Below are 27,820 nucleotides of genomic sequence, written 5' to 3'. Positions count from 1 at the left end.
CCCATCTCTGAAAGCATGCCCCTTGTGCTGTAGTTGAGGGAGTTTCACCAGAACAGCCAGTCTTTAAAAAAGTAGGTTTTATTTGGGATAGCTGCCTAATATGTCTACATAGAGTTGCGTTACGAATGGGAGAAATTTCACTTTGACAGATTATGTGTTGGTTTCTGGCTATCTTAAGATCAGCTCCTGTGAAACTTATGTTGATGTTATTCCAGCCACTTCAACTGTGGTTTTGCCACTCTCTCTTCATGTATTCATTTCTTTGAATGTGCTCCCTATCAGATAACAGACACATGCCTGACTAGTTCACTCAGTATCACTTCATCTCTTTCTGTCTCACTCTCTTTCTCTCGATCGCTTTCCTTCACTCGCTATGTGTTGTATATTTCTGTTCTTCTCATCTCTTTATCTCTTCATCTCATTCTCTCTGATCTCTCATCTGTCTGTCCCTGCAGTCACTAGAGGATCTGGAGGACCAGAAGCGTAAGAAGAAGAAAGAGAAGATGGGCCTGGGCTCTCTGTCACGTGTCTTCGCCCGGGGCAAGCAGCGCAAGTCAATGGACCCGGGTCTGTTTGACGGTACTTCAACTCCTGATTATTACATAGAGGAAGATGCAGACTGGTGAAAAGGTGGCAGAGAGTCCCACCTGTGTCCCTGAGTGGTGATGCATAAGAGGGTTTTCTGTCAGTGTGTGCGCGTGTGTTTGGCCATACGTGTGGGTGTGTGTGTTTAGCCGTGTGTGTGTGCCTGTCCATGGTTGGAGACCATGTGAGAAGCCTGAGGCGCATCTTGCGTCGCTGAAGTTTAAAATATTACAAGCAAATTGCATCTGTATGTACAGTACTGTAAATAGAGTGAACAGTGTAAGCACAGCCGGGATCCTTACTACGTGTGGATGTTTACTGTATCTGCAGAGCAAAAAGTGGTTGTATTTGATTATTTTAATTGTCTTTATATTTTTTACTTTTGTTTTCGATAACTGGAAACTTGAAGGACTGCTGTATGTGTAAATAACAGTCATTGTGCACTTTGTGCTTGTAAATGTATTTTTTGCCCTGAATGCCTTTTTTTTTGTCATAATTTTTGACCTCCTCCCTGCTTTTTGTTTAACTTATACTCCCCATTCATTGTCCTGCTTGGTCCATTCCCTCCACACGGCCATTTTGAGGAAAGTTTATTCTAACGTTAAGACTCCTCAACTAACCTCGAGTCAACCTGTGATCTGATGTCTAAAACTCCCTAAATACCCACGTCTTCATTATCCTCCCAATCACCAAGAAAGTTCTAATACATTTCTTGACTGTTGTTCAAGTCAAAATTTTAAACGGGCAATCTGCGATTGCTACAAAAATATTTAGACTTTTAAATTAATTATATATATATCCCAAAATCTAAGTTTTCTTTGTAAACAATGTAATTTAAAGTTTACTGTATAGCCTCAAAACAAGGTTAAAACTAAAATGTTGATATTATGGATGGTCAGTCCCTGTATTCATTGCTCTGTCCATGATTTTGAGAGAGGTTACATTTATCCAGCCCCATCCCTCAGCTTTTTACCAAAACAGCAGTGGGGTGGTTGCTTTGTTATTGTTTAAACTGCAGATTGCTCCTTTAAGATGTCAGAATACTAATCGACTCCAACCTGTAGTCCAAAACATTTGGATTTCTAATATGGGCTCAGGCCAACAAAATAATCACAAGGCCATTCCCCACCTGAAACAAAAGCTGAAAACGGAGGAAATCGGCAAACAATTCTATCGTCCCCGATCCAAGCATGTCAAATGTGCATGCGTAGAGCTACCTGTTTCCTAAATGCATGGCAACTGTGGCGAAGGTGCATAACAATGGCGAAGGTGCATAAATATGGAGGAATTCAGATATGATGTCATTGTTTTAGCACTACCGACAGAGTTCTTGCGGAGCGCGACATGGTTCAATATGCCAGTAAATCAGCACAATCTAAGCTATTTTTTTTCCAGTTTTTTTTAATTGCTGCCATCTACTGTGCTAATACCATAACAACAAACAGTAACGGAGAGCAATGTACTGTAGGTCGAACTTAGCAAACAAGGAATTTGTTGTAAGTACATGGGAGCCGTCATCTTTACACCTTCGCCATTGATAATGAAAAAGGCAGAAATTTTAGTAGCCTCACCAATACCTGCTGCTAACATGCATCCTTTGTCCTGATCTTGTCTCGATCTTGTCCTGATCTTGCATGTTTACACTTATAAGATTTGATCAAAATCCGTTCACAATGCGTCTTTTAATTGTCTACATCTGTCTAAAAATGTGGGACAATGAGAATGAGGACAAGATCAGGACAAATGACGCATATTACAACCAAGTATAAACGTGGCTATAGAGTCAAAACGAGTTATGGAGTCAGCAAGTTCTGAAATATTAGTTTTACAACGTTCATACATAGCTTAAATAGGCATTGAAGCTCATCCTGCTGTACATTTTAAAAAAGTATTGGAAATGTGACATCCTCAAATTCATATTCTAGGGGATTCCTAAAAGTTTAACATTTCAACAAGTCGTGTCGCACTGCTTTGCTTTATCTTGGCCAGGTCGCAGTTGTAAATGAGAACTTGTTCTCAACTAGCTTACCTGGTTAAATAAAGGTGAAATAAATAAAATAAAATAAAATAAAAAGTCGGCTCTAGAGTTTTAATCCTATTTTAATTACGAGGATTATCACAGTGTTAAGAGGGAAATCAGAAATAATTCAGTCCACTTTTTCTCTAAATGACCATTGTCTTCCAGACTTTCTGCAGAATAAATGAATGCCATTCTCAAATAGACAGTATGTCATGGTTTCACTGTAACAAGTGGCTCTAATTTGAAATTGATTGAAAAATCATGTTTGAAATTGTATACGGTAGACAATGCTGATTCATAGTGAAAAGTGCGCTACCTTGCAACCTATTTGGAAATGAGTGTCAGTCTGACAGACATTACAGATTCAGGTTTGATTGACAGGTGTGGGGGTGGGTGGAGGGCACAAGAGGTTGGAAGGGTTGAGAGAGAGAAGAATTTCTGATGAGCGGTTGCCCTGCGTGTTAATGCCAAATTGAGCCAGGCTAATCAAACTGAAACAAATGCACACCTTATACCCCCCCTAGTAACCCCTGTGTTGGACTAAAAAACAGCAGTCAGATTTGGAGGTTCAAGCCATTGCTGAAAAAGCAATTAAATAGGTGCCAAAGGTTAATAGTGTTTTACCCTGGGGAACAAAACACATTAGATTAAATTAGTATATTTTCCCTTTTTCCCTGAGCAGAAGCTTTATAGGAAACCCCCATTTAAGACTGCTGGATAACGGGTCATCCCGAAAATGGAAACACTCATTAAAATGAAAGGGCAGCTTTAGCAATTGGAGGTCCCTCAATAAGCATTTAGAGGATTATTATATATGGGACCCTATACAAATTGTATCTCATTCATAGGCATCTCACTCATAGATGCTTGTCAACAACCACAGGTTGCATACCATGTGCCATGTGGATGGTAGCTGACATAAGCAGTTATAACTGTTTTGTTGGAGAGTGTATTGATTCACCCTTGACAGTGTAATTAAGGGTCCATTTATTGAAGTTATTATTCAGGGTCCTTAGATCAAAAGGAGTATCTGGAAAACCGGAATAATATTAGGAAAAAAGGAACAGCTTTACGGAATTTCTATCAGAATATTAAAGTATCCTTTCCTGCTGGGACGCCATATCAGATGACCATTATATCATTTTATGTTGCAACAAAATTCCCTCTCATTTCACGGTCGAATATTTTCATTTTTTGTAAATTATGAAACACTATTGAAATTACTATTAAAGAGTTTTATTTAAAGTAAAATAACTGGTCTCAACTGAGGCTCAAGCCATGAGGACTAGAAGATGTTTAGCACTGGAGGGCAAAGTGAATAACTTTTTAATGGCATGGCAACAAAATATGCGAAAGATTTAAATGAGAATAATTATTTTAAAATAAAATAAATAACACTGAATTTCCACGTGGCCTTCCTCTCTTCCCTGTGTTTGTTTGTTTGTTTGTTTGTTTGTTTGTTTGTATGTATGTTTGTGGTATGGCTTTAATCCTAATTCCTCTTGTCGTGCTGGGGGCTGACATCTTCTGTCACATGAGTGGCAGCTTCCCCCAGCCGGCAGAGTCCATCTTTGACAGGGCGCTGTCCCAACTCTCCCAAAAGGCTGCTTGTCCTTCTTGACTCCTTCACTTCATGGCCAATTAGACGAGACCTGATATCAACCTGATCTCATATTTGTTTTCGTTCAAGCAGTTTGAGTGTTTTTCATAAAGGAGATCAGAGATGAGGAAAGGGTGCCATTTGAGATTGTTGGAAAGCAGCTCTTACTGTATGTGAGCACACAGTGCCAGTAACATTCTCCCATGACCTCTAACCTCTCTAATACTACTGCCACCCTGCCTGACCTCTGACCTCCCCTGGACTTGCAACACAGTCTCGTATTCCCAGGAAGCAGCAGTGTGTACACTTCACACCCAATACTACAGTACTTTCCATTGGTTCTCAACAGCACATTTAGCCTCCTAAAACTAGGGCTGTGTTCATTGGGCACCAAATGGAAGAAAATGGACTGAAACAGGGAGAGATGCAAATATTTTTTTTCTCACAAAAACGTATTCTGTTGTGTTCCCTAATGAACATGATCCAGTGCTGTCAAGCTGGGTTGCAGAATGTGCGGGTGTGCGGACTCCGGATGTTAGGAACATGCTCGTTTTAAATCCAGTGCTGCTTCAAGTTGACCAGTTTTTGGAATAGAATAGAATAGAATAATTACATTTTTCCATGAAGGAACTTTTTTTCTTCAAGTGGTTCAGTAAGCAACACACAGTAGACCTACTAGGAATACCTCTGGACAAGGTTACACATATAACAAACAGACAGAAGACAGGACGACAACATCGTAGCCATGAGCAATAGCGGAGCAGACAAATGCATGATAAGGGTAGTTTATCAAGAAATGACATTGAACGGTAACACTTTACTTAACACCCACTGTCATAACACGTTATGACACGGTCATAACCATGACATAATATGTCAACAGCTGACATAACTCAACCGGTCTTAATGACCTGTCCTAATATGGTCATAACACTGTCATGACACACATATTTAGTAGACCTTTTGTGACATATATTGCATTATTTTATGGCTTAAAATGACACCTACATAAATGTGTTAAAACCTACCATGGTAGTTATTTTATGGCTGGTTATGACACCTACATAACAGTGTCAAAACCCACAAAACCTGCCACGGTAGTTCTTTTATGGCTGGTTATGACACCTACATAAGAGTGTCAAATCCCACAAAACCTGCCACGGTAGTTATTTTATTATGGCTGGTTATGACACCTACATAAGTGTCAAATCCCACAAAACCTGCCACGGTAGTTCTTTTATGGCTGGTTATGACACCTACATAAGAGTGTCAAATCCCACAAAACCTGCCACGGTAGTTCTTTTATGGCTGGTTATGACACCTACATAAGAGTGTCAAATCCCACAAAACCTGCCACGGTAGTTCTTTTATTATGGCTGGTTATGACACCTACATAAGAGTGTCAAAACCCACAAAACCTGCCACGGTAGTTCTTTTATTATGGCTGGTTATGACACCTACATAAGAGTGTCAAATCCCACAAAACCTACCACACAATGTAAAACATTCCATTATACCATAGCCATAGTCAAGAGTATGTTTATGTTATATAACATTTTCTGAAATGTACCATATTAAATTATCATTGTAATTGCGCACCAATTGATGTCAGACATGCACCTACCCCAATGCTCTGATGCTGATGACTGGGATGAATGCAGGAGCAGATTTCAGGAGATGACACCCTCTTTTTGACTGACGACTGAAATAAGGGCATGTACATGACAGGCTTAACTGGCTTATATGATTATGATGGTGAAAATGCTTCTTGACAGTATCATAAAGTGCATTTTCGTAGTCCAAGTAAAGTGACACAGGATGGTCATAATGCTTCATGACAGTGTCATAAGTGTATTTTCTGCAAGTTATTTAAAATACGCACAAAAAAATGACTAAAGAATTTATTTCAACAACATTTAATTTCTAAATCCATCTTTCTCTAATAAGGAGTTGTTTAAAAATAAAATAAAAGTAAAGCAAAAACATAATTCTGTTATTGGTTGCAATTGCAAAATTCACACCCTTGTTTCATCACAAAACCGGAGAGCAACATCTGTCCTGTGAAGTCCACAAAGCATATTGCTTGTAACAATAACCCACAGCATGCTGAAGCAAGTTAATGTTTCTGCCATTTTCGGACTACTTAACAACTACTGATTTAGAACCACGGAGAGTTACCGCATGTCACAAAGAAAACAGGAACTGCCTCCACTATTCCAGCACCCTTTCAACGTCAACATTTAACACAAATCAGAACCACAGCCACATCATATTTAGCTGACGTTGATTGGACTAAATAGTTTTTGTTATCGTTTAGTTGTCGCTGTATTAGATGAAGCATAGGTGATTTGATGATGTTGAAGTTGAAATTGTGCTGGAATAGTGAAGGCAGCTCCTGTTTAATACTTTGCGACTTGCAGTAACTCTCTGGGGTTCTAAATCAATAGTTGTTTAGTGGTCTGAAAATGTTGGAAACATCAGCTTTCTTGACCTTGCTGTAGGTCATGTAACTGTTTGTTACATGCAATATGCTTTGTGAACTTCACAGGACAGAGGTTGCTCTCCGGTTTGTGATGAAATAAATCTGTGGTTGAATTTATTCGGCCACTATGTCTTCTTATTGCCTCGGACTTATATCACGGTGGCAAGGCATATGAACTAACAGGTTATAGAGAAAACAACGAACGCAATGATCACAACACAATTTTTTCTGTCTTGGCTTCCCCAGTGATTTTTACCCACGCACCGCTATTGATGCAGACATATATTTATTATGATGTAGAAGTACAACTTACATGCAGTTGTTGTCAGCAGCAGCAAGATAGATCTTCTGCCTTTTGATAGTTCTGGGTTACTGCCAGACTAAGCAAAACATAGATAGCGTGTTAAAAGACACGTGTTATGCACATTCAAAATTATAACAAGGGCTTGATTGGATGTAATACCATTCTTTAACTTTAATTTAGTTGGAGATGTGAAACCAACATATTATTTCTATATCAAACTTGTTGACAAGTTAATAGGCTATTTATTGTACTTCAAAAGTGATATTGAATTGTGTTTGTTGTTAACGCAACCAAATATCAACATTTGAAGGAAATCTGTCTTCTGCTTGGATAGATCCCTCTGTGCCACTGACTTAGTCTGGTTTTTATTCCAGGACTAAATAGGACTAAATCAAATCAAACTTTATATGCACTTTTAAGAAAGTTTGATTTGACATAGTCCTATTCATTAACTTAGTTTTTTGGTTGCGATGGAGACGTGAATTCAACATATCGATTATAAATGTGTATACAAACTGGAATTAAAGCCAGACTGTCGGGTGGCACATATGGAACATTCCAAGCAGAAGATATTGTGTTGGGAACCAAACACAATTCAATATGACTAAATATTATTACATTTGAAATTAACCAGAGGTTGAAACCCTAGGTCTATTGTATTGGCTATTTTTAGTTGAATTCTAGGTTGAATTGACACAATAGCTGTTGATTACTTTGCAAATGCTATATAGGCCTAAATAGCATCATTGATGATATGAGTGATAAAGTATGGTCCCATTTCATTTGCTCTGTTAAACCTACCGTTTGGAATGACTTTGATAGCAACAGTCAATCTATTTCGTTTCCAAGTGGAGATCTCTCAATAATCATTATTTTAATAGCACATTGGTAATAGTCAGTGACAAATATAATAGCTAAGCAAGGCTTGGATGGGGGACCAAAGGGTAGCTGTAGATAGATCAATTCTCCAACAGGAGGTGCTGCCCAACCTATTGTTCTTTTTCTCATAGTGGATATAATGTTGACGATCTGACGTTGTTTTAAAGTAACAAATTCAACATATTTTATACAAAATTTGTCCATGATGAAATGTGATTACCATGATGACATAATCCTGTTATTGATTTTTTACCCTCAAAACAACAGTATATGTTGATTACTTTTTCCCACGTAGCTTCCACATCACAATACGATGACAAATTATTTTGAAACCAGGTTGATTCAACCAGTTTGTGCCCAGGGGGATTGCCTCCAACATCTCCGTTAATTTGATAAGCTTTATCACAAAAGTCAGAAGTAGCGCATATCTCCATGGAGGGTCAATATGGGGTAATATAATCTGTTTTAGAAGTAGCCCTTAGCTCTCATATTTATTAATAGGGGTTGTAGACACTTCACAAGTGAGACTCTAGTTTAATTTTTTGGAGGACAATGGCTGTTATCCATCTGTTTTATACGTATCAAATCAATGTATAAATCCAGGTGCATCGCCTTTGGTATTATTGTTTCAAAACACAGAGTGAGTGTTGAGCAGGGTGTAATGAAACATTTTCACAGTGTCACGCACAAACTGCTCCCAATGCAGACAGACTAGCCCGTCTCCATGGTAACTGGTTGCTCTTCAAACGTCTGTTGGACAGTGGAGGCTGGTGGTTTTGTGGTGCCCGTCTTGGCTCCTTCCCATGCTGGTTAAACTGAAGCAGCCATCTGGACTGGGTGGGAGGGTCCCAGAGATAACCTCACTCAACTGCTCTACTTAAATACTCTTTTCACACTATCGTGCCAACCCGAACCGTACAGTGCTGGCTCTGATATTTTCTTTTCACATTGCCCTTTCCAGCAACTATAGTCGATGTGTAACCAGACAAGTGAAGTACAGCTCAGCTTGTCACAGCTTGGTTTGGCTCAGTAGTGTGAAAAGGTTATATATGGTATTATAAGCATGCACCTAAACAGACAGTCTGCTCAAATGTGTGCGTTACTCTAGCTCGTAGCCAATTATTAGGTTGTTTGAGCAACAGTACATGCTATCGTGGAGGGGATACAGAAAGTGTCTTCAAGCAATGTCAAACTTGAACTTTTACTGACCAATTAGCAGGCTGTTTGTTTACATGAACCAAACACTATAATGAATGTACCATCTCTGAAAGTTTGTTTTTTTCTTTGCTACACTTCCTGCCGTGAATCAAGAAAGACAGAAGGAATGGTGAAGGAAATCATTAGGGAGGAAACTGTGCAGAATGAATACCTGTTGTTCTATTTTGCCCGACACCCACTGAGATTGAAACACCTGTTCTGTGCTGATAGTTTAGGCTATGGGGTTGTGCTTCAATGTTTTCACATCTTTATTATGCAACCAAGTGTGAACACAAAGCAGCCATAGAGAGTGGAGGCCCTTTCAAGAAGCTAGCAGGACAATTCCTCCATTCTTCTGTGTCCTTACCTTGGGATATGACTAGGCTCTTAGCCATAATGTAATTATAAGTCATTCTTCATTTGGTGCCCCCTCCCCCCAAAAATGGCATCAATTTTCCAGAAGGACTGAAGACAGTGTACAACATTGTCGTTGAGTGGGTAATTTAAAAAAGCAATGTGAATCTGCTACATGAAAGCCTGATGACAAAAACCTTGAAAAGATAATCTCATTATTCTTATGTAATTCTTATTTCAATGATAAGGACTACATAACCCTGGTATTTCTGATGAGTTATGCGATTATTGCTACAGGAAAAATTACCTTCTATGTTGTACATATTTTAATGATAATACCTTTTTTTCACTGAGGAATGATACCATTAGTTAATACAGTAGAAGTTCATGCCAAAGAAGCCTTAGACCGCCACCTGCTGGCGTATTCACAAACAAGGCAAAGGGGATATTGCTTCTGAGGTAGACTGCACTCCTCCACGTTGATCAGATAGTTAATAAACTCTCCCTATTCAACTAATGACCCTAACTATGAATTATAGGGACCTCACTTGCTTACACAATTACGTTCATAACAAAGTACTATATCGTTATTACGGTGCAGGTTTGCTCCTCTCTGTTGTCAAGGAGCTGGTTTTGCAGGCTAATATTGCCAGATGAGGCATAACGGCCAAGTGGTGTTTAACAGCTTTACAGTAATGGCCAGGCGGTGTTTAACAGCTACTCTTTGCATGGACTTTGTAAATACTTCATAAGTTTGTTCGAAACTTTGAATAGTTTCTTTACAAACTGTTTTGAGCCCTGGTAAACTATTGGGTTGGGCTATGCACTAGAGCTGTCAAGTAGTCAAACTGTGTTATATCATTCCAAAGTTCTGTCTCATAAACAGAAGCCAAACAGCAGAGCAAGGGCTCTCTGTCTCCTTTTGGTTACTATGATCCTTGTCTGTTCTTATAGAAGACCCACTGCCCCCTTACTACCACTCTCTCACCTTCCAAAATCATCCTGCTCATATCTCTCCTCCCACTCCCCCTCGCCCACCTATCCAGACTCAGACAGTCTCTCAAGCCCCACCCGCCTCAGTCTCAGCCTATCAGACGGGGAGGATCAGCTGGACCGCCTCCAGCAGGTGGAGCTTGCCCGTGGCATGCCCATGTCGCTGTGGAGGGCGGGCACCGTGCAGGCCTGGCTGGAGGTCGTCATGGCGATGCCCATGTACATTCGTGCCTGCTCAGAGAATGTGAAGAGTGGCAAGGTATGATCCGAGATGATGTCAAACTGTAGGAAGACTTAGGCCATTATTCAATCAAACCCATGTGGCTTTCTGGATATCTCTTTCAGAGGTGGATTCATTTGATTTTCACATCAGCATGTCCTGACGGTGGAGAGAGTTGACATTTGATACAGAAATGGACAGATTGGTTGTGTGTGCTGGAGCCTGGAGACTTCCCGTCAAGAGATAGTCCGTTTCTAAATCAATTGTCAACTCCACCCATCCAGTACATGTTGCTGCGTAAATCAAAGGTACTTGTGAAATCACAATCTGGAAATCCACTACAGCTACAATAGAGTGTGGTTTGACCTTTGATCCCTTTGCAGGTGCTACTGGGCCTGTCAGATGAGGACCTGGAGCTGGGGTTAGGGGTCACCAGCTCTATGCACCGCAGGAAGCTCCGGCTGGCCATCGAGGACTACAGGGAAGCCGAGAGCGGCAGGGGGTGAGATGCTCAGCTCCTCATACTCCCTCTCACACAAAAGAACAGCTCTAGCATCAGATTACCCAACCCCAAATCCTAACCTTAAACATTGGGAGGGTAAAATAATTTCTGACTCTGGATCCGCGGTTAAAGGTTTACTCTACTACTTCACAAATATACAGTAGCTGTTTGCTACATCTAGTGTGAGATGGCAAAACATGAATAACACTATTCTATCAAACTGCATAACACCATATGTGACAGGCACACTAGTGTAAGCAAGGTTAAACGTTAATCAGAGCTAGAGATACACAGGGTTTGGCAAACACAGATTGGAATTTGAGCCGTTGCCACCAAGCGTTCCAAAGCAGTTAACACCAGAATGTGAGTTGGAATGTTATTGCTTTCAAGTAGAGTTTGGTTCAATTCCAGGCTAGCTCCTGTATGTTGAATTGGACATGGATTCAATTCAACCTCTGGAGTGGCTCGAATTGGAATGAACTGACCCCAACACCACTGTCTGGGAATATAGGTCCAATATGGAGGATTGCAATCACGTTAGGCTGACGTTTGCACAAAAAGCTTATTTCGCAAAAATGTTGTGCACAAATTTTTTACATCCCTGTTAGTGAGCATTTCTTATTTGCCAAGATAATCCATCCACCTGACAGGTGTGGCATATCAAGCAGTTGATTAAACCGCATGATCATTACACAGGTGCACCTTGTGCTGTGGACAATTAAAGGCCACTCAGAAATGTGCAGTTTGTCACATAACACTATGCCACAGATGTTTCAAGTTTGAGAGAGTGGGGCCTCCCGATTGACGCACCAGTCTAAGTCACTGCATCGCAGTGCTTGAGGCGTCACTACAGACCCGGGTTCGATCCCAGGCATGTCACAGCCGGACGTGTCCTGGAGACCCATGAGGCGGCGCACAATTGGCCGAGCGTCGTCCGGGTTAGGGGAGGGTTTGGTCGGGCCGGGATTTCCTTGTCCCATCGCGCTATAGCAACTCCTTGTGGCGGGCCGGGTGCCGGAAAACTGACTTCAGTTGCCAGCTGGATGGTGTGTCCTCCAACACATTGGTGCGGCCGGCTTCTGGGTTAAGCTAGCAGTGTGGCTTGGCACGGTCGTGTTCTGGAGGACGCATCTCAACCTTGACCTCTCCCGTGTCCATAGGGGAGTTGCAGTGATGGGACAAGACCGCAACTACCAATTGGGGAGAAAAAAGGGGTAAAGGTACAACAACAACAACAACAACAACAACAAAAAGTGGCAATTGGCATGCTGACTACAAGAATGTCCACTAGAGCTGTTGCCAGAGAATTGAATGTTAATTTCTCTACCATAAGCCGCCTCCAACGTCATTTTAAAGAATTGGACCTCCACTAACGGCTTCCCTTTTGTGGGGAAAAAAACGTATTCTGATTGGCTGGGCTCCCCAGTGGGTGGGCCTTTGCCCTCCCAGGCTTACCCATGGCTACGCCCCTTCCCAGCCATGTGAAAACCATAGATTAGGGCCTAATGAATTTATTTAAATTGACTGATTTCTTGAAATGAACTGTAACTCAGTAAAATCTTTGAAATTGTTTTATGTTGTGTTTATATTTTTGTTCATTATACTTTTCAACCCGAAAAATACTTTTTATGACGTCCAAAATGTTGATAATCTCTTTACCAGACCTGACCTCTGTCTTCTCTTTATCTCTTCTCATCTTTTCTTCTGTCTTTTCTTCTCTTTTCTCACTCCAGGCTGTCCAAGGCTGCAGACATGGACCACCACTGGGTGGCCAAGGCCTGGCTGAGCGACGTAGGGCTGCCGCAGTACTCTCAGGCTTTTCACACACACCTGGTGGATGGGCGCATGCTCAACTCTCTAACGCGCCGGGACCTTGAGAGGTCCCTCAATGTCACCAAGAAGGCCCACCAGGTCAGCCTAGTGCTGGGCATCGAGCTGCTGCACACGCTCCACTTCGATAAGGAGGTAGGTGTCATGCAAACAGCAATACATACTGTATATGCTATACATAAACATTACCAATACATGACATGCTCAAAAGTGCACTGAGCTTACATACTGTACTGTACATACAGATATACAGTGCATTTGGAAAGTATTCAGATCCTTTCCCTTTTTCCACATTTTGTTATGTTACAGCCTTTTTTTTAAATGGATCAAATAAATACAAATCCTCATCAATCTACACATAATGTCAAAGCGAAAACAGGTTTTTAGAAATATTTGTAAATATATAAAAAACAGAAGTACTGTATTTACATAAGTATTCAGACCCTTTGCTATGAGACTTGAAATTGATCTCAGATGCATCCTGTTTCTATTGATTATCCTTGAGCGGTTTCAACAATTTGATTGGAGTCCACCTGTTTCAATTGATTAGACAGGATTTGGAAAGGCACACACCTATCTACAGTATACCAGTCAAAAGTGTGGGTACACCTTCTCATTCAAGGGTTTGTCTTTATTTTTACTATTTTCTACATTGTATAATAATAGTTGAGACATAAAAACTATGAAATAACACATATGGAATAATTTCGTAACCAAAAAAAGTGTTAAACAAATCTAAATATACTGCAAAAAAAAATAAAGGGAACACTTAAACAACACAATGTAACTCCAAGTCAATCACACTTCTGTGAAATCAAACTGTCCACTTAGGAAGCAACACTGATTGACAATACATTTCACATGCTGTTGTGCAAATGGAATAGACAACAGGTGGAAATTATAGGCAATTAGCGAGACATCCCCCAATAAAGGAGTGGTTCTGCAGGTGGTGACCATAGACCACTTCTCAGTTCCTATGCTTCCTGGGTGATGTTTTGGTCACTTTTGAATGCTAGCGGTGCTTTCACTCTAGTGGTAGCATGAGATGGAGTCTACAACCCACACAAGTGGCTCAGGTAGTGCAGCTCATCCAGGATGGCACATCAATGCGAGCTGTGGCAAGAAGGTTTGCTGTGTCTGTCAGCGTAGTGTCCAGAGCATGGAGGCGCTACCAGGAGACAGGCCAGTACATCAGGAGACGTGGAGGAGGCCGTAGGAGGGCAACAACCCAGCAGCAGGACCGCTACCTCCGCCTTTGTGCAAGGAGGAGCAGGAGGAGCACTGCCAGAGCCCTGCAAAATGACCTCCAGCAGGCCACAAATGTGCATGTGTCTGCTCAAACGGTCAGAAACAGACTCCATGAGGGTGGTATGAGGGCCCGACGTCCACAGGTGGGGGTTGTGCTTACAGCCCAACACCGTGCAAGACGTTTGGCATTTGCCAGAGAACACCAAGATTGGCAAATTCGCCACTGACGCCCTGTGCTCTTCACAGATGAAAGCAGGTTCACACTGAGCACATGTGACAGACGTGACAGAGTCTGGAGACGCCGTGGAGAACATTCTGCTGCCTGCAACATCCTCCAGCATGACCGGTTTGGCAGTGGGTCAGTCATGGTGTGGGATGGCATTTCTTTGGGGGGCCGCACAGCCCTCCATGTGCTAGCCAGAGGTAGCCTGACTGCCATTAGGTACCGAGATGAGATCCTCAGACCCCTTGTGAGACCATATGCTGGTGCGGTTGGCCCTGGGTTCCTCATAATGCAAGACAATGCTAGACCTCATGTGGCTGGAGTGTGTCAGCAGTTCCTGCAAAAGGAAGGCATTGATGCTATGGACTGGCCCGCCCGTTCCCCAGACCTGAATCCAATTGAGCACATCTGGGACATCATGTCTCGCTCCAACCACCAACGCCACGTTGCACCACAGACTGTCCAGGAGTTGGCGGATGCTTTAGTCCAGGTCTGGGAGGAGATCCCTCAGGAGACCATCCGCCACCTCATCAGGAGCATGCCCAGGTGTTGTAGGGAGATCATACAGGCACGTGGAGGCCACACACACTACTGAGCCTCATTTTGACTTGTTTTAAGGACATTACATCAAAGTTGGATCAGCCTGTAGTGTGGTTTTCCACTTTCATTTTTAGTGTGACTCCAAATCCAGACCTCCATGGGTTGATAAATTGGATTTCCATTGATTATTTTTGTGTGATATTGTTGTCAGCACATTCAACTATGTAAAGAAAAAAGTATTTAATAAGATTATTTCATTCATTCAGATCTAGGAAGTGTTATTTTAGTGTTCCCTTTATTTTTTTGAGCAGTGTATATTTTAGATTTTAGATTCTTCAAAATACCCACCCTTTGCCTTGATGACAGCTTTGCACACTCTTGGCATTCTCTCAACCAGCTTCATGAGGAATGCTTTTCCAACAGTCTTGAAGGAGTTCCCACATATGCTGAACACTTGTTCGCTGCTTTTCCTTCACTCTGCAGTCCAACTCATCCCAAACCATCTCAATTGGGTTGAGGTTGGGTGATTGTGTAGGCCAGGTCATCTGATTCAGCACTCCATCACTCTCCTTCTTGGTCAAATAGCCCTTACACAGCCTGGAGGTGTGTTTTGGGTCATTGTCCCATTGAAAAACAAATGATAGTCCAACTAAGCGCAAACCAGATGGGATGGCGGATCGCTGCAGAATGCTGTGGTAGCCATGCTGATTAACTGTACCTTGAATTCTAAATAAATCACGACAGTGTCACCAGCAAGCCCCCCCCCCCCACACACACACACACACCATCACACCTCCTTTGTGCTTCACGGTGGGAACCACACATGCAGAGATCATCCGTTCACCTACTCTGAGTCTCACAAAGACACGGCGGTTGGAACCAAAAATCTAATCTTTGGACTCAGACCAAAGGACAGATTTCCACCAGTGTAATGTCTATTGCTCGTGTTTCTTGGCCGAAGCAAGTATCTTATTCTTATTGGTGTCCTTTAGTTGTGGTTTCTTTGCAGCAATTCTACCATGAAGGCTTGATTCACGCAGTCTAATCTGAACAGTTGATGTTGAGATGTGTCTGTTACTTGAACTCTGTGAAGCATTTATTTGGGCTGCAATCTGAGGTGCAGTTAACTCTAATGAACTTATCCTCTGCAGCAGAGTTAACCTCTCTAGGGTATGTGGGATGAAATCGTCCCACCTACTCAACAGCCAGTTGAATTCCGTGGCGCTTTATTCAAATACCTTAGAAATGCTATTACTTCAATTTCTCAAACATATGACTATTTTACACCATTTTAAAGACAAGACTCTCGTTAATCTAACCACACTGTCCGATTTCAAAAAGGCTTTACAACGAAAGCAAAACATTAGATTATGTCAGCAGAGTACCCAGCCAGAAATAATCAGACACCCATTTTTCAAGCTAGCATATAATGTCACATAAACCCAAACCACAGCTAAATGCAGCACTAACCTTTGATGATCTTCATCAGATGACAACCCTAGGACATTATGTTATACAATACATGCATGTTTTGTTCAATCAAGTTCATATTTATATCAAAAACCAGCTTTTTACATTAGCATGTGACGTTCAGAACTAGCAAACTTCCGGTGAATTTACTAAATTACTCACGATAAACGTTCACAAAAAAACATAATTATTTTAAGAATTATAGATACAGAACTCCTCTATGCACTCGCTATGTCCGATTTTAAAATATTTTTTCGGTGAAAGCACATTTTGCAATATTCTGAGTAGATAGCCCAGGCATCACAGGGCTAGCTATTTAGACACCCACCAAGTTTAGCCCTGACCAAAGTCAGATTTACTATAAGAAAAATGTTATTACCTTTGCTGTCTTCGTCAGAATGCACTCCCAGGACTTCTACTTCAATAACAAATGTTGGTTTGGTTCAAAATAATCCATAGTTATATCCAACTATCCTCTGTTTTGTTCGTGCGTTCAAGACACTATCCGAATGGTAAAGAAGGGTGACGCGCACGACGCATTTCGTGACAGAAAATGTCTAAATATTCCATTACCATACTTCGAAGCATGTCAACCGCTGTTTAAAATCAATTTTTATGCAATTTTTCTCGTAAAAAAGAGATAATATTCCGACCGGGAAAGCGTGTTTAGGTTCAAAGACGAAAGAAAATAAAACATGGGGTCGACTCGTGCACGCGCCTCAGCCCATTGACCTCTGATAGAGCACTTGCCAAAAGCGCTAATGTGTTTCAGCCAGGGGCTGCCTCGATATCATTCAGCTTTTTCCCGCCTTCTGAGAGCCTATGGGAGCCGTAGGAAGTGTCATGTTACAGCAAAGATCCTCAGTCTTCAATAAACAGAGTCAAGAAGCTCAAGGAATGCCAGTTTCATCATAGCGCTTGATGGTTTTTGGTACTGCACTTGAAGAAACTTTAAAAGTTCTTGAAATGTTCTGGATTGACTGATCTTCATGTCTTAAAGTAATGATGGACTGTCGTTTCTCTTTGCTTATTTGAGCTGTTCTTGCCATAATATGGACTTAGCACTATTTGATAAAAGACCATCTTCTGTCACAACACAACTGATTGGCTCAAATGCAATAAGAAAGAAAGAAATTCCCCAAATTAACTTTTAACAAGGCACACCTGTTAATTGAAATGCATTCCAGGTGACTACCTTATGAAGCTGGTTGAGAGAATGCCAAGAGTGTGAAAAGCTGTCATCAAGGCAAAGGATGGCTACTTTAAAGAATCTCAAATATAAAATATATTTTGATTTGTTTAACACTTTTTTGGTTACTGCATGATTCCATATGTGTAATGTCATAGTTTTGATGTCGTCACTATTATTCTACAATATAGAAAATAGTCCAAATACATTTTTAAAAACCTGGAATGAGTAGGTGTGCCCAAACTTTTGTCTGGTACAGTATATAAAGGGCTCCCGAGTGGCGCAGTGGTCTAAGACACTGCATCTCAGTACAAGATGTGTCACTGCAGTACCTGGTTTGAATCCAGGCTGCATCACATCTGGCCGTGATTAGGAGTCCCATAGGGCGGCGCACAATTGGCCCAGCGTCATCTGGGTTTGGCCGGTTAAATAAATAAATGTTAAATAAAAAAATAAAAAAAAGTCCCACAGTTGACAGTGCATGTCAGAGAAAAACCCAAGCCATGAGGTTGAAGGAATTTGAGGCAGGATTGTGTCGAGGCACAGATCTGGGAAAGGGTACCAAAACATTTCTGCAGCATTGAAGGGCCCGAAGAACACAGTGGCCTCCATCATTCATTAAATGGAAGAAGTTTGGAACCAACAAGACTCTTCCTAGAGCTGGCTACCCGGCCAAACTGAGCAATCGGGGAGAAGTGCCAAGAACCGGATGGTCACTCTGACAGAGCTTGGAGTTTGCCAAAGGGCACCTAAAGGACTCTCAGACCATGAGAAACAAGATTTTCTGGTCTGATAAAACCAAGATTGAACACTTTGGCCTGAATACCAAGTGTCACGTCTGGAGGAAACCTGGCACCATTCTTATGGTGATGCACGGTGGTGGCATCATCATGCTGTGGGGATGTTTTTCAGCGGCAGGGACTGGGAGACTAGTTGGGATCGAGGGAAAGATGAACTGAGCAAAGTATAAAGAGATCCTTGATGAAAACCTGCTCTAGAGCGCTCAGGACCTCAGACTGGTGTGAAAGTTCACCTTCCAACAGGACAACAACACTAAGCACACAGCCAAGACAATGCAGAAGTGGCTTCGGGACAAGTCTCTGAATGTCCTTGAGTGGCCCAGCCAGAGCCTGGACTTGAACCCGATCTAACATTTCTGGAGAGACGTGAAAATAGCTGTGCACCAATGCTCCCCATCCAACCTGACAGAGCTTGAGAGGATCTCCAGAGAAGAATGGGAGAACCTTCCCAAATACAGGTGTGCCAAGCTTGTAGGGTCATACTCAAGGCTGTTATCGCTGCCAAAGGTGCTATAACAAAGTACTGAGTAAATGTGATCTTTATGTTTTTTTTTTTTTTTTTTTACATTTGCAAACATTTCTGCAAACCAGTTCTTGCTTTGTCATTATGGGGTATTGTGTGCAGATTGATGAAGGGGGGGGAACAATTTAATCCATTTTAGAATAAGGCTGTAACGTAACAAAATGTGAAAAAAGTCAAGGGTTCTGAATACTTTCCGAATGCACTCTAGACGTTACAGATATGCATGTGTGTATACATGTTGGCTACAATACATGTAATTTCATTCACTCGGACACACATACACACATCTGTGATCTGTGGGTGAAGGTAAAGTTTATTTGAATGTCAAATTAAGTGTGTGTGTGTGTGTGTGTGTGTGTGTGTGTGTGTGTGTGTGTGTGTGTGTGTGTGTGTGTGTGTGTGTGTGCGCGCGTGCGTGCGTCTCAACTCTCTCCAGGCCCTCCAGGCCAGAAGGGCTCAGTGTGAGCATCAGAACCTGGATCCCGTGGTATGGACGTGTCATCGGGTCGTTAAGTGGGTCCGAGACATTGACCTTAAGGTGGGGTCTAGGGTTCATTATCATCCCAACAACACTGGCACACTCAAGTACTGTGAGAACATGGTATCTGACATTTACACTCAGTCCTCATTGATACGTATTTGACACTTAGGATAAGATCTGACCGGTGTCAGTATTTAACCTGAAAAAGCTTACAAATGGTTACGAATCATTCTATACACAAAGTATGCATTAAAACAGAATTGTGCATACTGCAAAACAATTCAAATCATGCTGAGAGATCATAGTGTGTTTATTGACAATAGACAGAGAGCTTTTATGTATTGTTATATGCATGGGGGAGTGTAGGAAATTGCGTCAGGTTTATTGACACTCCCTGTCTGTGCAGAAAGATAAAGGAAAGGACCTTTGTGATCAATTCTGAACCGCTCGTCATCTCTGTGGTTACCGCACAGTGAGTCACGGCTTCAATAAATGGATAGTAGTCAGGAGCTTTTGCTTATGATATCCCTTCCATTGATATTGACTACATTTAGTTGAGGGTTACTGTAGGCAGATAGAACAACACCATGCATGCACAGTGAAAATGTTGGGTTAGTATGCTTTTTTAAATCTCCATTACATTTTTATTCAACCTTAGTTAACCAGGCAAGTCAATTAAGAACAAATTCTTATTTCAAATGACGGCCCTGTTATTTTACATTTTTAGGAACCCTTAAAAAAAATGTTTTTGTCCCTCTCCCTCCTCATCCCGTGTAGGAGTTTGCTGACAGTCTCCAAAACAGTGGAGTTCACGGTGCTGTAATGGTGCTAGACCCCTCCTTCAACACCGACTCCATGGCAACGGCATTGGGTATCCCCGGCAACAAGCACATGATTCGCCGCCACCTCACCGAGGAGATGAAGGTCCTCATCAGTTCAGCCAGGTGAGGCAATGGAGAGCGAGAGAGAGATGAGAGAGAGAGTGAGAGAGGGAGAGGGGGAGAGAGAGCGGGAGGGAGAGAGGGAGAGAGGGAGAGAGAGAGGGAGGGAGAGAGGGAGGGAGGGACAGATAAGACCAAAGTCATGAGGGAAATGTGTTTAGATTAAATAAATGTAATTTAAGGGAGAATCAAAGAGAAAAGAACAGAGAAACAGAGAGGGAGAGAGTAAGGGTGAAGATGTATGGTTTATCTAAGTTGATCCCCACTCTGCAGTATGGCTGGATTAAGTGACAGAGTGGAAGTCCACCTGTCTGCATCCCTTTCAGGCTCTGTAAGATTTAAATGGCAGTTGATTAAATGGCAGCCTTATTGTCAGGGAAAGGGATGACAAATAGGGATGAATAGACAACATCTCTTGCTTAACCTAATTAAAGAGGGGACTTGTGGGATCACGTGTGCAGGACACCGATCTGTTTCAGTCAGGACAGATTCAAGTCAGGACAGATTCAGAGTGGAAAATGGAGAGGTTCATCACATGCAAGTCACTCTGGCTAAGAACGGCTGCTTAAATAACTACATAATCAGTAAGGAATCTGCTCATCAATAATCTGTACCTAATTAATCAATAATGTACCCATTCCTCCCCTCCCTCCTGACCCTGAAACCCCAGGTCAGGAGGTGTACAGCAAAACCATGATAGGCTGGGGACAATGAGCACCCCGCCAACGCCTCTACGCCACGCCTCCCCACCCATACCTTTACGGCACGCCTCCCTGGGCCGGCCCACCAGCTCTACCAACCGCCACACACACCCGGACGACGAAGGCTCCCTCAGGAGACGGGCCGTCAAGGTGGGCACTCCCCTAGACTACGGATGAAAATTTCCTCTTTTGTTAACTCTGTCACACTTGAATGTAAACAATAAAATGTTGATTAAAGGCATAATTCAGTTCAATTCAATGCTAATAATTAGCATTTGTTGGCCGTGGCTAGTTTAACAAACCCAAAGTGTGGATTGCAGTCGCTCCTTGTCCATAGACAACTTTGATGGCAAGGGAACAAATATCTGTATATGTAATTTCTCAGAACTATCCCTTCAACGTGCACTGACCCTGTCAAATAAATTCCTGTAACGATGTTTTAGCTTCAAGTCTTTCTTGTGTTGAAAAAGGCCTTGAAGCCAGAATGTCCCTCTTCGTTCCTCTTGTATTTGCTTTCATATAGTGTAAACCTATAGCCCAAGGGAGATACGTCATTACTGGGTAGCTGATATTCTCAGTTTGAAGCCTTGAGGAAGCGAAGCATTCGGCTACACAGTAAAGAACTATCTCCCTTGGGCTATAGGCCTACTCTATAGAAAAGCTAAATGAAGCCTTGTTTTTTTTCCTTCCCCTTGGAGTAACCACTGATCTAACATTACTGGATAGGTGAAAGCAGGTTCCACTATTTAGCTTTCACCAATCCAAACAGGTCAGATCAGTGATGACTTCAAGAAACAGAGGAAGTAAGGATGCATTTTTAAAGTATTTGAACAGGGCCTGACTTCCTTCTCCTCCCTCCCCCAGCCTCCTTTAGGGTTCAGCCCCAAAGCCCACAGTGGGCGGGACTTGAGTTGTCATAGCAGCTACGGCTCGCTGCCGAGAGAGGCTTGTGACGAAGCTCCGCCCAGGACAGAGGGGAGTCCAATCCACAAACACTCAGGCATCGAGGTCACCAATGTGTGAGGTCATCGACATGTGAGGTCATCGACATGTGACATCTGTGCCTACAGTACGGCACAAGACAACAGTGCTTTGTGGGATGCCAGACGAGGGATGTTTACTGTACTTTTTGAATGATTGAGCCTTTGTTGGTCAGAATACACTATTTTCAAGAGAGAAGGAATCTTTTTTCATTTATAGTCTAAGAACAACTCTTTACATCTCTCACTGGTATTTCTCGAATAATCTGACCTTTGTGAGGACACACGTCTATCCCATGGAAACAAACTTAAACTGAATGGGCTTTTATTTTTGTATTTGCATTATGTGCAAAGGTTTTTTAAACAGGAAATGGCTCAGCGATTAGTTGATGTTTAGTAGTTCTTATTGAGGACGGGCCTCTTTCTCAAAAAGAAGAGCTATGAGGAAATATGGTAATGTGTTTGTGTACAGGGTACTTTCCTGATTCATTGCAAATTAACAAAAGAAAACTATTCAAGTGAGATTTATAGCAAATGTCTTTTTGATGTTTAATTCAAACATGGTGTTACAGAAACTTTCTCAGAAGCCTTGCGAACTGGGACTATGGACATTGTCTAAGATGAAAACTTAAACTTGAAGTTGTATTAACTGTATGTTTGATAGTCTTTTTTCAGTTTGTTAATTTACACTGTTGTGTCTAAACTAAAATTAACACTCCCTCGTGACATTTGATACATTCAATAAAACCATTAACATGGCACATGGGTTATTAAAATTACTTATTTTCAATGACAGACATGAGTAATTGGTCTTCCAATAGAAGCACAACAGGTAGAAAACAATGGGCTGAGTGAGAATGAAATCAAAGAATGAATGAATGCAATAAAGATATCTATTCTGAAGAGGAAGTGTGTGTGTGTACATTCTGGAAGTAACAGGTGAAGAACAGGCCACAGAGTGCACCAATGAGTCACCTCTCTCATACCCTCCCTCATAGTAGTAATCTGTGGGGAAAATGTGGCTCTTGTCCATGTTTGATGATGCCACTTCCTCCTCTAATTCAGGATAACTGCATCGCCATGGTTACACTGGAATGACGCAACCCAAACAGAGGCGTTAAATCAACCTCTGCCTGGCTGCATGCTGTGAATGTGTCTGACTGACTGCAAAAGGGGGCAAAGCCCTAATTGGCACCACCAACCCTCTTCTGAATAAAAAGGTTCATTATTATGGGATGTCCAGGGACCTGTTCAGGAGGGTGCAATGCTACAGAACATTCAGAACTTAATGCATTGTGTAGAACAAACCCATTCATCTGCCATGTAAACTAGGGTGATCATATCCTTCCTTTTGCTTCTGACTAGAATATCGGCCAACATTTTCTGTTCATTTCCCGACAATTCTACATGTTGAAACAGCACAAACAGCCACTGTTTGTCGACACCCAGCAGGTGATCGCTAACACACCGCGGCCACCCACTGATTTTGGCTTTTTGTCGTTGCGGTGTGTCGGATATAAGTATGAGAGGATGTTAACAGTACAAAACAATGGTTATGTTCCAGGTCGTCATATCAGTGCAGTTCCTGAGATGTTACACACACGGCATTATTAGATCTGATAATCTGTACGCTGTGACTGCAATAAAGACCATATGTTAGGTGCCCAATGTTTTTGGGGAATACACAGGAAACATTCAAAGCAATTTTGAGGCTGAGCATATTTCTCTGATAGACATTGCCAGATCCAAGAAGTGTGCAATATCACCCCTCCTCTGCAATGGCCTCACTCTGTCTGAGGGGCGCCCCCAGAACAGGAGGGATAGCAACAGGAACCAGAACAGGTATCATATGAAGGGGAAGAAAATCCTTGGGACCCGGATGCTACATTACTTCCCCAATACTTCAAAGTCACCATAACCAACGGAACAGCTTCTGTTTTGTCATTATGGTGTATAGCATTCAGAGTGAAGTGTTGGCGTGCTGTTTATCTTATGGCAGCTCAAATGATTCACGATATCCTTTCCCAGCATCGGTGTCTGTCTAGGTTGGTCTATTCACTCTCCCTACTCAACCTCAATTAAGTGATAATTCCCTCGAAGCCGGTGTTTGGAGGATATATTGGCACAGGTGTTGTTGGCCAAACCGTGCCAATATATCCTCCAAACACCGGCTTTGAGGGCATTATCACTTTTATACAACGGGTTACCAACATACTGGTAACAGACTCACATTAAGCATCTCCAATCCAAAGTTAAATCTAGAATCGGCTTCCTATTTCGCAACAAAGCCTCCTTCACTCATGCCGCCAAACATACCCTCGTAAAACTGACTATCCTACCGATCCTTGACTTTGGTGGCTTTGGGGATGACCAGTGCAATATACCTGCTGGAGCGTGTGCTACGGGTGGGTGTTGCTATGGTGACCAGTGAGCTGAGATAAGGTGGGGCTTTACCTAGCAAAGACTTATAGATGACCTGGAGCCAGTGGGTTTGGCGACAGATATGTAGTGAGGGCCAGCCAACGAGAGCATACAGGTCAAAGTGGTGGGTAGTATATGGGGCTTTGGTGATTAAACGGATTGCACTGTGATAGACTACATCCAGTTTGCTAAGTAGAGTGTCGGGGGCTATTTTGTAAATGACACCAACACTTCCTTTGGCCACCTTTCCTTCCAGTTCTCTGCTGCCAATGACTGGAACGAATTGCACAAATCTCTGAAGCTGGAGTCTTATATCTCACTCTCTAACTTTAAGCATCAGCTGTCAGAGCAGCTTACCGATCACTGTACCTGTACACAGCCAATCTGTAAATAGCACACCCGACCACCTCATCCCCATATTATTACTTACCCTCTTGCTCTTTTGCACCCCAGTATCTCTACTTGCACATCATCTTCTGCACATCTATCACTCCAGTATTAATGCTAAATTGTAATTATTTTCGCATATAGGGCCTATTTATTGCCTACTCTTCTATATTTGCACACACTGTAAATAGATATTTATCGATATTTCGATATTTATTTCCTTTGTGTTATTGACTGTACGTTTGTTTATGTGTAACTCTGTTGTTGTTTTTGTTGCACTACATTGCTTTATCTTGGCCAGGTCACAGTTGTAAATGACAACTTGTTCTCAACTGGCCTACCTGGTTAAATAAAGGTGAAATAAAATAAATACAAATATTCTAATAATGTTTGACAGATTTTCATTAAAAACGTTATATTGATGAATTTATTCATACTATTTCATCCTTCCACAAGATATAGTCTCAAAAACAAATCTAAGGTTGCTACCCAAGCCGGCTGGTCGTTCGTTCTATTGGTTCGGTTGCCAGCGAAGCGACCCAGTTGTTCAGTCTTTTTGTTCTGTATCTATGGACGCGACCCAGTCGTTCGTTCTAAATGTTCCATTGCCATACTGGCTGGAAAGTTCTTATCCCTTGCTTGCCAGATAGGCAACTGTGGCTAATTGCCTAGCTGTCACGTCAAACAGCGCAGACAGAATAACAACAGTAGCTGCATTTGTTTAAGCTGTTTTCTAGTGACATTTATTTGGATACATCCATAACAATGAGCTAATGAAGCATGATTTCGCCTGGTATAGAAAATGTGCGCTCTCATTAGAACACTATTGTTCAGAGGAGCTAGCCAACAACACAGCTAACACAATCACTTCAAACAGAAGCTGGAAAGACTGCAAACTAGCTACACTTCATTTCATTTGACCTTTTTTCAATTGACATTTCTTTGAATATATCAATAAAAATGATGCCAGCTGATTCATTATTTCGACTGGATGAGAAACCCTGCCTGCCTCTCTCTCGTCCCGACTCCCGATCCCTACATGTGCTATGGGACAGTTGGTGATCGAATTTGAATATTGAAACAATGTTGCAAATGTCGGAGAGACAGACAGCAAGGTTAGTACAAATCTCCACTGTTGAAAACGAAATGTTAGTCTAAAACAAATGGGAGATAATGTCCAGATGCTTTTTATAGTGGAGATAACTTCACTGCCTGGGTTGATGAGACAGTGGATTGCGCAATCAGATAGAACAGAGTAAATAGGCATTTCAAAGTCATAGATTTAGCCGGTGGTAACTTGTGGAATATCAATCAAATGTATTTATAAAGCCCTCCTTACATCAGCTGATGTCACAAAGTGCTGTACAGAAACCCAGCCTAAAACCCCAAACAGCAAGCAATGCAGGTGTAGAAGCACGGTGGCTAGGAAAAACTCCCTAGAAAGGCCAGAACCTAGGAAGAAATCTAGAGAGAAACCAGGCTACGAGGGGTGGCCAGTCCTCTTCTGGCTGTGCCGGATGGAGATTATAACAGAACATGGCCAAGATATTAAAATGTTCATAGATGGCCAGCAGGATCAAATAATAATAATCACAGTGGTTGTAGAGGGTGCAACAGGTCAGCACCTCAGGAGTAAATGACAGTTGGCTTTTCATAACCGATCATTCAGAGTATCTCTACCGCTCCTGCTGTCTCTAGAGAGTTGAAAACAGCAGGTCTGGGACAGGTAGAGCGTCCGGTGAACAGGTCAGGGTTCCATAGCCGCAAGCAGAACAGTTGAAACTGGAGTAGCAGCACGACCAGGTGGACTGGGGACAGCAAGGAGTCATCAGGCCAGGTAGTCCAGAGGCATGGTCCTAGGGCTCAGGTCCTCTGAGGGAGAGAGAGAGAGAGAGAGAGAGAGAGAGAGAGAGAGAGAGAGAGAGAAAGAAAGAAAGAAAGAAAGAAAGAAAGAAAGAAAGAAAGAAAGAAAGAAAGAAAGAAAGAAAGAAAGAAAGAAAGAAAGAAAGAAAGAAAGAAAGAAAGAAAGAAAGAAAAGAAAATTAGACAGCATACTTAAATTCACACAGGAGACCGGATAAGACAAGAGAAATACTCCAGATATAACAGACTGACCCTAGCCCGCCGACGCACAAATAATAAATATAAATCAATAAATACAGGATAAATACTGGAGGCTGAGACAGGAGGGGTCGGGAGACACCGGCTGGAATGCGCTTTTAACCAATCAATTAGCATTCAGGATTAGACGTAATAAGTGCATTGTTATTGGGTTCCCACTATATGGCCAAGCTGTACAGTCAAAATTGGCTAAGTGAAAATGTGTGTTGGAAGCAGGGTGTTTGTTTGTCTGGCCAGGGCTGCTTGCATCTTAGCCAGACCAACACTCTGTGTTCCCATGAGAAAATTGATGTTGATTGGTAAAGTCAAAGTCTACAGTTTACCCAGCTAGCATATAACGTTCTGAGAACCATATGTTTATTAGAGGTTGGTGAGAGTATGGTTGGTGAGAGTATGGTTGTCTTATGGTTATTTTGCATACAATCTTCCCACAGCTTTCTGGGAAGAGTGCAGGATACTTGCTTGGCTTTGGAACATTCTCTGCACATTTAAGGTACTTGACAAAAAAAACATGTTTCCTAAAAGTTCAAATATGGTTATATTTGATAAAAATGTTGGTAATGTTCTCGGAATGTTCTCCAAGTCGTTTGACATTGGGAATGTTCTCAAATTGTTCCTGAGAATGTTAATAAAACTTTCCATAAAAACCACAAGAAAATGTTAGTAACGTTCAGGGAAGTTTCTAAGAATGTTATTTAAAAACATTTACATTACGTTCTCAGCATCAACAAAACTCTCTCTATCCTCTATCTTGATAAGTGTGTTCAGGTGTGTTAGCCATGCCCACTAATTGGCCACAAGTGATCTTAATAAGTGTGCGTTTCCTTTG

The 27,820-nt window shown here is 41.9% G+C and overlaps 1 protein-coding gene across 5 annotated transcripts in view; it reads left to right on the top strand.

The window, feature by feature from the left end:
• LOC106572161 (kazrin) overlaps positions 1 to 22,965 on the top strand; it is a 235,850-nt gene extending 212,885 nt beyond the window's left edge. For 4 of the 5 annotated variants that reach the window (XM_014146069.2, XM_014146067.2, XM_014146070.2 and 1 more), the window contains 8 exons: positions 456 to 579; positions 10,468 to 10,673; positions 11,018 to 11,136; positions 12,870 to 13,101; positions 19,396 to 19,497; positions 20,218 to 20,384; positions 21,052 to 21,232; positions 21,947 to 22,965. In XM_014146069.2, the coding sequence (XP_014001544.1) occupies positions 456 to 579; positions 10,468 to 10,673; positions 11,018 to 11,136; positions 12,870 to 13,101; positions 19,396 to 19,497; positions 20,218 to 20,384; positions 21,052 to 21,232; positions 21,947 to 22,105 (1,290 nt within the window). In that variant the 3' untranslated portion in view covers positions 22,106 to 22,965. Of the gene's footprint in view, positions 1 to 455; positions 4,012 to 10,467; positions 10,674 to 11,017; positions 11,137 to 12,869; positions 13,102 to 19,395; positions 19,498 to 20,217; positions 20,385 to 21,051; positions 21,233 to 21,946 lie in introns of those variants that run through there. The other variant, XM_014146073.2, reaches the window with a different exon arrangement.
• Positions 22,966 to 27,820: the final 4,855 nt, after the last annotated feature.

This window comes from Salmo salar, chromosome ssa15 (genome assembly GCF_905237065.1).
Source record: "Salmo salar chromosome ssa15, Ssal_v3.1, whole genome shotgun sequence".
NCBI lineage: Eukaryota > Metazoa > Chordata > Actinopteri > Salmoniformes > Salmonidae > Salmo > Salmo salar.
The sequence above is the reverse complement of the archived record's forward strand: the minus strand, read 5'-3'. Positions and strand labels throughout refer to the sequence as shown.